Source organism: Taurulus bubalis (assembly GCF_910589615.1).
Source record: "Taurulus bubalis genome assembly, chromosome: 11".
Lineage (NCBI taxonomy): Eukaryota > Metazoa > Chordata > Actinopteri > Perciformes > Cottidae > Taurulus > Taurulus bubalis.
Genome location: NC_136599.1, coordinates 4,633,319 through 4,643,426, shown reverse-complemented (window position 1 = coordinate 4,643,426; position 10,108 = coordinate 4,633,319). Strand labels below are relative to the sequence as shown.

The following is a 10,108-nucleotide window of genomic DNA, read 5'->3' as shown; positions in this document are numbered from 1 at the left end:
CACACACAAAAAAACACATCATAAAGCAGCGGTCAGACTCCAGTGGCGTGACGGCGTGGCTCAGCGTGGCAGATTGGGCGTCTCGTGTACCGGGACTCTCCTCCTCCTCATCATCATCATCATCATCATCATCATCATCATCATCAGCATGAGGACAGGGCCAACAATCACTGTGCATGTTCCTTATGGATCATTCTCACTCATATCAGAGAACGTGGTTCAACTACACTTACATGTACACATGCATCTTGCACAGGGATAATTTACACTTTATTTTGGGGGTTGGGTGGATATCTGAAAAAAAAAATCATATTTTTTTGGCAGCCTAACGCTGGTATTGTGGCAGACTCATCCAATTTCGATAACTTTAATTTTCCCGCTGCAGAGAATCTACCAGAACCGCTTTGCGTGAAGTCAGGTTCCTTTTCCCGCTAAGTTATTTTTTTAATAATAAAAACACTCCAAAAGGAGAAAAATAATAACGCCGTTGCCAATTTTTTTCTCACCAGTTGTCTAAATTTCTTTTTCTGAATCTTTCGGGTGTTGTGTGAGCGTATTCAAGCAAACGGAGGGTGCAGCACAAAGGAAGGGTGCAGCATGCGTTCCCGGGTACAGGGTGCTCTTCTTCCTCAAGTCTTCAAGGAATGAAGCTTGCTCAAGATATGTGCCAAATTGGGAAAGAAAATTCAATAAATAGTGAGCAAATGCAACAAAAAGGCATATATTATTTAAATAATTATCACTCTACTTTCCCCATCAGATGTTTAAATTTAGATTTTCTTTTTTTTCTTCTTTTTTTTGTTGCCCCGAACGTGCTCTTTCACAGCTCTCGGGACCCGTCGGTGTCTTGTGCTATAGTTTGTTCAGTGAATTCAGGAATGGAACAGACGTCTAAAAAAAAAATAATAAAAAAAAAAATAGTCGAAAAACAAAGCTTAGAAGATACCACAACTGGAAGCATTGTTTCATACCTCTGAGGGAACAAATATTTTTAGATTCAGCAAATGCCTACAAAAAAAGCAATATCACTGATTTCATATGCAGGCACATACAATACCTTCACAACAGTACGACAACCTCTTGTTATGTTCAAAATAACGATAACAATGACGACACAACCAGTATGAACTGAGAGAAGGATTGTACTCCTGCTGTTTTATGAATCTCTGGATGGGATCACAAGTAGTCGAGTCAATCAAAAAATCGAATCAATAAACCGGTCGACCAAATAAAGCGCGAGAGTTCGTATCCTCCGAAGTCCAATTCCAGTGTATTGTACAAAGTTTGCACGGAGAGAAGGAAAGTGAGCGGCGAGGCGGAGCTCCGCTCTAGATGCTGAGGTCTTTGGGGCTTTCTTTGTACAGACGTCTCTTGGGCTCAGGCAGCGACCCGTTGTGACCCGCGTTGTTGTAGGCGGCGTTGTTGTGCGCGGCGTTGTTCTTCATCACGCCGTAGTAATCCACCAGCCGGGGCGCCGCCGCGTAGTTCGGCTCGTCCCGGCTGTAGTTGCTGTCGGGGGAAGAGTCCCGCTCCGCCCGGCACCGTCGCTCCGGGGTCCCGTTAGCCGGGTACCGCTCCTCCCTCCTCTCCGGGGAAGAGTCTCTCAGGAGGTTGCCGTTCTTCGAGGCGCGCTCGTACGCGCGGCCCCTGGAGAGCGACGAGGAATCCCCGTTGTTGTTGTAGTTGGCGGTGGTGTTGGTGTTGGCGCGCTCGGGGGTCGCGGCCTCTCCGACCCGCCCGCCCCCCGGCGAGTCCTTGAGGAGCCTCCGCTCGTAGAACTTGCGCTCGGGCGTGACGGCGAGGAACCCGCCGTCATCGCGCTCCCTCTCCGGCGTGCGGTCCCGGTGCGCCCTGCGGTCCATCGACTTGGCCCGCCGGCGGTCGGGAGACGGGGCCCGCTTCCGCGTCGGCGAGCGGTCGAGGGAGCCGCGGCGCTGCTGCCGTAGCCTCCCGTCCAAGGTGGCGCTGCTGCCCGAGTTCTCTCGCCCCCTGAGCTTCTCGGCGGCGGCGGCCTTCTTCCCCGAGCTGTCTTTCCTCAGAGTCTTCAGGAGTTTGGAGATGCCGCTCTCCGACTCGGACTTCTTGACTTTGCGGCCTCGGCTCTTCTTGTTGCCGCCGCCGCTGCTGCCGCTGCCGTTGCTGTTGTCTGGAGACTGCTGTCTTTGGGTGCTTTGACTGTGATTGTTATTCCAGGTGTGATGATGGTGGGGGTTAAACTGCCGGCCTTGGTAGTCCATCTGATCGGCGCCGGCCCTGTCCCTGTCCCGGCCACGCGCAGCCTCCTCCTGGCGTGATGGTTTGTGAAGGTCTGGTGGATAACTGGACTCCAATGAGGTGTGATATCGGCTGTTCGGCGGCAGCCTTCTCACTTCCGGAGTGTTTTGTGCCCCGGGTGTGGGAGGGTGCCCGTCATTGCTGCTGCCGTCTGCCGGAGAGGAGAAAAGAAGAGAAGCTCGTTGACGAGAAACACCTCAACGAAGGCCGAGGAGCCCGAGGAACATGTGTACGATCGATCAATCACGTGACACATTTATCGCGAGGCAGCAGGCATAACACTTTCCTCGTCGGTTCATGTGAGCTCTTGCTTTGACACGACAGGAAGTCAATGCACAGATTTATGGAAACCATGCATATATATATATATATATATATATATATATATATATATATATATATATATATACACATGTGTGCTCTTTCACATCGGCCAGTCCTAAATGATCTATAAACATGAAATGCATTGAAGGGATAAATCTCTTCAACGTGCATTTCTCTAGAGGTTGAGACACAAGGTGATGTCAGCAACAACAACAACGACAACAACAACTGGAGCAACAAGGGCAACATGTCGGCAAGTGGAGGGCGGGGATTATCAATGGCACAGCAGGCACCTAGGAAATCATTCAAAAACAAAATGGTGAACAGCTCAGTGTGCATCGTTGGGAAGGAACAGACTCAAAGCAACAACAACAACAACAACAGGAGTGTTTGGCTGCCAAATTAGATACAGGTTGCTATGGTAGCAGCATGTAAGGTGGCATTAAATTAGTCCCAGTACAAAAATAAAATCTGGTCTGGGGCCAGCAGAGCGGGAGGGTTTTTTGTGCATGTGCGGATTCACGGAAGTTAAATTCAGTTTTAACTCAGGCATGACAAGACACAAAGCATGCACACTGTGTCAACACACACAGAGTGGGATTCAGGTCGGGATGAGCTGGAGGGAAAAGGGGTGGATAAAAAACTGAAAGAAAAATTCATAAATAACTATGGCAGGGAGAGTGGATCGGGGACAGACTTTTGGCTACAAACCGTGGTCTGATTTTGGCCCATTAGGTAGAAACAGGGCTCTCCCATCTTGTCATTCCTCATTGTACCAACAGCGAGATGAGGCGCCATCATCGCTGGAGAGGAGGAGGAGGAGGAGGAGGAGGAGGAGGAGGAAGAGCCCAGCCACGAGAGAAAGAGGGAGGAGAAAACAGATAAAACAGACAAGAGGCTGTTTTACAGTGCATCTCAATGGAGAGAAGAAGGGGCTTCGTTGTTATTACACTCGATACAGTATCACAAATCCATCTGAGAATGAAATGCCGCGGAGAAATATATAACGATATGACTCGAACTGTGAGAGGAATAATCCATCAGCAGAGCAGAATATCACTCCAGCTGTAAAACATCTGTATAGATCCTGTACAAAAATCATGGAACAAGCTTCTGTGGCAACCATTCCTTCAGCGATCAATAATATTTCACAGCTCAATCTCGTGCAGAAACTACGAGGATCGCTTTATAAATTCATGGATCAGAAAATCATTTACAGTAATACGAAAAATCCTGAAAATCTATTTTTATATTTTTTGGTTCAAAAGAGTAATACATGTCCCTTGGGTGCACTAAGCAGACTAGAGGCTGCATTGAAGTCGGCACTGCTGCGTGAGGCTGGATCTGACAACATTGCGACACGGTAACGTACCATATTCGGGTACGGATCCATCTCCCCGCTTGAGGACGAGCCGTGCCCTCCGACCGCCGTTCTTGATCAGTTCGATGGCGCGCGCGTGCTTCATGTTCTTTGTGCTCTCACCGTTAATCTCCAGGATCTCATCTCCCACCTGAAAAAACAAGAGGCAGCTGCTTTTAAAACCTCTTAAAACCACCGATAGAGGGGGGAAAACTGAGCAATTGTTATATAAAACTGTGAATCATAGTTTGTTTTATGAAAAAAAGCCAAGAAACTGCTGCATTTGGACGTATTGAGCAACATAAGTAATATACAAGTGAAATACATGGTTTGGTACATGAAACAATTAAAATGTCACAGATGTGCGCAAATGTTGGAGACCTCGCCTGAATGTTCTCTGTACTAAAGCCTCTCTAACTTTGTTCTGCTTCACTTTATCAAAGTCAACCTTTGCAGAGAGCATGTTCACATATTGAGTTATGATTTGGGTTAGAGAATGTTCACATATTGAGCTATGATTTGGGTTAGAGAATGTTCACATATTGAGCTATGATTTGGGTTAGAGAATGTTCACATATTGAGCTATGAATTGGGTTAGAGAATGTTCACAAATTGTGTATGATTTGGGTTAGAGAATGTTCACATATTGTGTATGATTTGGGTTAGAGAATGTTCACATATTGAGCTATGATTTGGGTTAGAGAATGTTCACATATTGAGCTATGATTTGGGTTAGTGAATGTTCACATATTGAGCTATGATTTGGGTTAGAGAATGTTCACATATTGAGCTATGATTTGGGTTAGAGAATGTTCACATATTGTGTATGATTTGGGTTAGAGAATGTTCACATATTGAGCTATGATTTGGGTTAGAGAATGTTCACATATTGAGCTATGATTTGGGTTAGAGAATGTTCACATATTGAGTTATGATTTGGGTTAGAGTTGGACCTTACAGCTGCATTATTTCATAGAAATAATCATCCTGAAAGTGTTGTTTTTATAGGCGGACCTGAAACCTTTTCATTTTTGCTGTGTCATCTTCAATTACTCTTAACAAGTAACATATAGACTGATATCTACACATCTGAACAACATCTCACATGTGTAGCCTTTTATTATAACCAACATTATTCAAATAGCCCTAGTGGTTACAGAGATACACCCTTTTTAGTTTGGGTATATTATTTCTAAAGTGTTTTAATCGAAAAGGTCGTATAGAAGAGAGAAGCATCACAAATTCAGTGTTTTAAAAAAAAAAGATAAAATGGTTTTCGCACCCTCATCTTGCCGTTTCTGACAGCGGCCCCGTCCTCGGCCAGCCTCAGCACGTACAGGTCCATGCTGTACTCCCGTCCTCCTCGCAGGCTGAAGCCAAAGCCTTTGCCGTCCCGCTCGAGGTCCACGGAGTAGAACTCTGCGTCCTGCGAGGCGCGAAGGAAGGGATGAAGAGATGAAGAGATGAAGACACAGGGGGAGGAGAAAGGGAGTCAAAAGGTGAGTCTAAAACTTCAGGACTTATCAAGCCGTGTCAGCGGCAGTGCAACACCTCTGGAAGCGCATGAATAATTGATGCCGCGTGAGCCGGAGTGCAGAGCGCTAAGCGAGGGCACGAGAAGGGCTGCTCCCTCCCAACACAAGCTTTATTATCTCTACCAACAAACCTAGCGGAGATCTGGACTCAACAGAGTCCACTTTTATAGTTCATAATCAAACTACTCGCTCATTTAGACTGACCGTGGAGAACTAATACTTCAAGATAAACAAAAGAGGTAAATTCAAGTGAAGCGTACAGGAGAGATGGGCAATAATTGAATCCTTTACTTAAGCTTTCTTCTCTCTCCTTTAGCATTCTTTAACACAACCATGTGTGTCCCGAGTGCAGCATTAGGAATGCCTACGCTGGACATGAGCCATTATTTGGCCACTCAGATCCATCAGTTTTGGTTTTGGTGTTGGGAGAGAGACGGTGAGTAAGAAGTCCAGAGTGCAGACAGTTTGGGCAATTTGTTGGTGAAATACTTCTTCTTCTGTGGTGGAAACTGTAATTAACGTAGAATTAACGATGTACAACCCGGGCGATCGTTACCTGTGTTGTCTGACTGTGCATGGGCGGAGGGGGAGGGGCTCCTTTTGACTTTGAGTTATTCCTTTAAAAAAACAAAAAACAAAGAAACTCACATTAATACACATGGACATTTGTTTTAATTTATCTTTTTAAATGGACGTCGTCACTCACCGGGACTCTGCGGTCTGCTGAGGCGTGTGCGTGGTGGTGATGGTAGCGATCTTCTCCGCATTAGTCAGCAGAGAAGCATTGGAAGATTCTGCAAAGATACGGAGACAAAATTAACATGAAAAAGAAAAAACAAGCGAGCTCACGTGGAGAGACTGCTTTTGTTCGACACAGCTGGTGGTGATGTCACTGAACCGCTCCCCGGCTTCTCTATTGGACCCGACGCTAACTGCCTGTGATGTTGTCGTTTGCCATTTGCTCATGAACACTGAACTGAATGAAAGGGAAACAACTGCAGAAAAGATGAACGAAATAAAACTGACTTCTTCTCCATAAAGGAGAAAAAAACAAAAAAAACAAAAACCGCCTTTTATTGCATTCCTTCAATTCCTCGCATCCTCTCACCAGCAAGAAAAATGGCACACACATTAGTTCCCGGTGATACAGGCGGGTGTGAACAGCTTCACACCAACATCAGTCTGACTCATTCATCTCCGGCTCCTCATCCCTCCAAGAAATATGACTTCCTCTCTGTCTTTTGAGAATTTGAGAGTGAAGGTGGACCAATAAATGCCATCATCCACATACTACAACAAGGCCACGCCATGTTTTCTACCAGGAAACTCGTAAACTTGCCCTTTCACACGCAAACCTGCCAATTAGTGAACGTGTGTGTGTGTGTGTGTGTGTGTGTGTCCCTCCACCCCAAGTCTTAATTGAGCTTCACGCTCTGTCTCTGTGGAGTTTATTACATTACAGCGTGTTTTCATCGGCTGCCGAGTCAGCCAGCAATAAGCACCCTTGTTACATCACACGACATATTTCACCCAAAATTGGTGGAGCTTTAGGTCGCAAACTGCTTGTGCATGCGATAACATGGGGTTTAATTTCCATTTCCCTACACTAAGCTGAAGAGATTAACACCAACAGGAAGCACTCGATTAAATGTGAGCAGTTTTTTTCTAATACTGCGAGAGATGTCCAGCGAAGAGAAAAATAAAAGAAAGTGTAGCTTCTGGGGTCACCTTTCGCCTCACGCCCGCTCAAAGACTCGCTCTCCGCACCCTGGTGAAAAGTGCTCACCTGCGGCGCCCTTTTCCCTTCACGCCAACGGGTCACGTGACCCGCTGTGTTACGCAACAGCCCGATGAGGCCAAAAAAGCCTTACCATCACCTGGGATGATCCTGAGCGAGACCGTGTTCCCGGCTTCCTTGATCAGGTTGACGATGTCGGAGTGGGACTTGTTGGTGATGGAGCAGCAGTTGACGGACAGTATCCGGTCCCCGACCTTCAGTTTCCCGCAGCGGTCGGCCGGGCTGCCCTCGATGATGCGACCTATTTTGTGAGGCATGGCCACACAAGCGTTTCCAGCTTTCGTGTTAGTTTGTGTGTGTGAGAAGTAGCGTGCGGCGATTATTATTATTTTTTATTTATTGTGTTGATTGGGTGTGTTGATTTGCATTTTAGAAGAAGGAAAAGAAAGAAAGAAAACGGGGAGAAAGAGACAAAAAAAAGATTTAATTTATGAATTATCACAAATCACCACAAACCTAGCAATCAGCACACATGCAGCTCAGAGACGTCATGTGAAAATGCATCGTCTGACGTGTTAATCAATGCGCCGTGAGTCCTCTAATCTAAAGGTTGACAGCCTATTGATACACCGATCACGTCATCATCATCATCATCATCACCACCCCTCCCTGCTGGCGGATCAATGAGCAAACAAACGCCTCCGCGGTGATCGAGCTGCGGGAACTCGATCCTCCCCCGACTCTGAAAAATGACAAGCGTTCCGAAAGAGGAGGCGAGATGTGGCCTTTATGTGGCTACGCTACTCACGTGGTCAAAAAAGGAGAGAGAGAGCGCCGCGAGAAACACGACCGCGGCGCCTGAGTGACAGAGTTCAATACGGCACATCTTGTTTAAACAGGAGCGCTGAACAGACCCTGGAGAGCCTCCCTCTCTCCCTCCCTCCATGTCTGCTCCTCCAGTGGTTCTGCAACTATCTTGTTTATTACATCAGCTCACGTCGCCGCTTCACCCTCCTAAATGTGCTTGTGTCCTGTCGCTCTATCTAAATAATGAGACGCGGGATAAGACTCAATATCCAATCTGCTAAACCTCAACCTCAACCTCAGGTCACAGTGAAGGGGGATGATGTTTGATTGAATCAGCTAAAACTGCTTTATTCTTATTTTATATATGTTGTTTGTCATAGATATTCTTTGTCAGATTTTAGCTCGTGTCCCACGGGGTCGGGATCCATTAGCCCGTGAAAGTCCATAGTGACGAGACGTTTAGGACAAGGTTGTTGACTAGCCCTCTCGCTGGTGTCCCTATAAATAACACATTCATTCTTGCATTCAACCCCATTAGCCCGATGGGATCAATGGAACTTCCCGCTAGCTAACGTCTCCTTCATTGTCGCGTTTCACCTTCGTACCGGCTAACGTATTCACGGGACCTTGGCGCGACATTGGCGGTGGAAATTCATCACTCGGAGGTCAACGGCAAATTTGTTTTCGAGGAGGACGTCTATGGCCGAGCGGCTTTAATACATGCCGTGATACGTAAGTGGTGCAGACAGCGAATGGAGTGAGCCGAGTAGACTTCAATTAGATGCTGAGTGGATTGGTGGTGAGGAATCGGTGATGATGGTGTTTGTGATGACGGACCGTTCCTGAGGGAGAGCGCTCAGCACACGAGGAGATTTCTTTATCCCAAAGCTCTTGATGGGAACGCCACGCGCTTGTTATTCATAAAGCAGAGGAAACTCAAAGGGGAGTATTTTCTATACGTCGTAATTCTGCATCGGTCAATTTACTCAGCGGTTGGTTTGTACTCTTTGTGGAGAGTTTTGCTGGAGGAACACCGGAGCGGTTTTACGCACCAACTCTCAGGTTTCTGTTTGTTTCGGATGGACGATACTGTCAACAATTGGACAAGATGTATTTTTATATTAATAAAACAACAATATGGGAAAGTTTGGATTTGAGAAAAAACTTAAATGATCAATTTCGATAGTTTTTTTGGTTCTACTGGTTCAAATTGTGTTAATTTAACTGTAGAAATGTTATTGTAAACTGCAGAGTAGTACTAAAAAAAGTAATATAATAATAAACCATTCTAGGCTTTATTACTGTACTTTCATACTCTGGACAGTATGATTGTCAAAGAGCTATTAAGTTGCATCCTAAAAAGTCTTCATAACTTGGTGAACCCTGCAGAAACACAACCAAACAGGGCTTTAGTTTAAAAAATAGTTTTGTTATTGCCGTGCAGTAACAACCTTTGGAGAACATTGCTTTGTGCGCGCCGCAAATTAATCAGAGAGAGAAATAAGGATCTTCAGAATTAACTCTCGTCACGTAACGCGCATCAACGCCCAAACAATCAAACCGTCGGGTCGGATTAAAGTCCAAAATGGCCCCGCCGCTGGTAAACAAAATAAACGGCGATGTCAAACTGAATAGAAGTCTCCGTCAATCTGGAACCGGCTGCGGCTGCGGCTCACTCACTGAAGGTGGTGCCGGCGTCGGGTCTGGAGACGGACGACACGATGACGAAGCCGAAGCCCTCGTTCTCCCCGCGCTGGATCTCCACGTCGTACGGCTGCAGGGAGGCGGGCACCACCGCGCTGCCGCTGCCGCCTCCGCCGCCGCCGCTGCCGATGCCGCTGGTGGAGCCGCTGCCGGAGCTGACGGTGTTGAGGGAGTTCTGGCTCCCCTGCGGGGTCCGCTTGCCCTCCGTCAGGCTGGGCGCCTGGGTGCTGCTGTGGTGGGAGGATGCTGGCGACGGGGGGACGTCGCCTTCGCCTTTGGACACTTTGCGGATGCGGAAAACATCGGTTAGAACGGCATCGTGCTTTAACTCGACATGTGACACGTACGCATGCCGGACGTGCGGCG

The 10,108-nt window shown here is 46.9% G+C and overlaps 1 protein-coding gene across 1 annotated transcript in view; it reads right to left on the bottom strand.

The window, feature by feature from the left end:
- Positions 1–1,187: 1,187 nt before the first annotated feature.
- Positions 1,188–10,108, bottom strand: part of LOC306743731 (membrane-associated guanylate kinase, WW and PDZ domain-containing protein 1-like) — a gene marked incomplete at its 5' end in the record, with an annotated part of 94,283 nt that continues 85,362 nt past the window's right edge. The window contains 7 exons of the mRNA XM_079226279.1: positions 1,188–2,425; positions 3,971–4,109; positions 5,241–5,384; positions 6,050–6,110; positions 6,200–6,287; positions 7,365–7,568; positions 9,719–10,024. Of these exons, the coding sequence (XP_079082405.1) occupies positions 1,329–2,425; positions 3,971–4,109; positions 5,241–5,384; positions 6,050–6,110; positions 6,200–6,287; positions 7,365–7,568; positions 9,719–10,024 (2,039 nt within the window). The 3' untranslated portion in view covers positions 1,188–1,328. The remainder of the gene's footprint in view (positions 2,426–3,970; positions 4,110–5,240; positions 5,385–6,049; positions 6,111–6,199; positions 6,288–7,364; positions 7,569–9,718; positions 10,025–10,108) is intronic.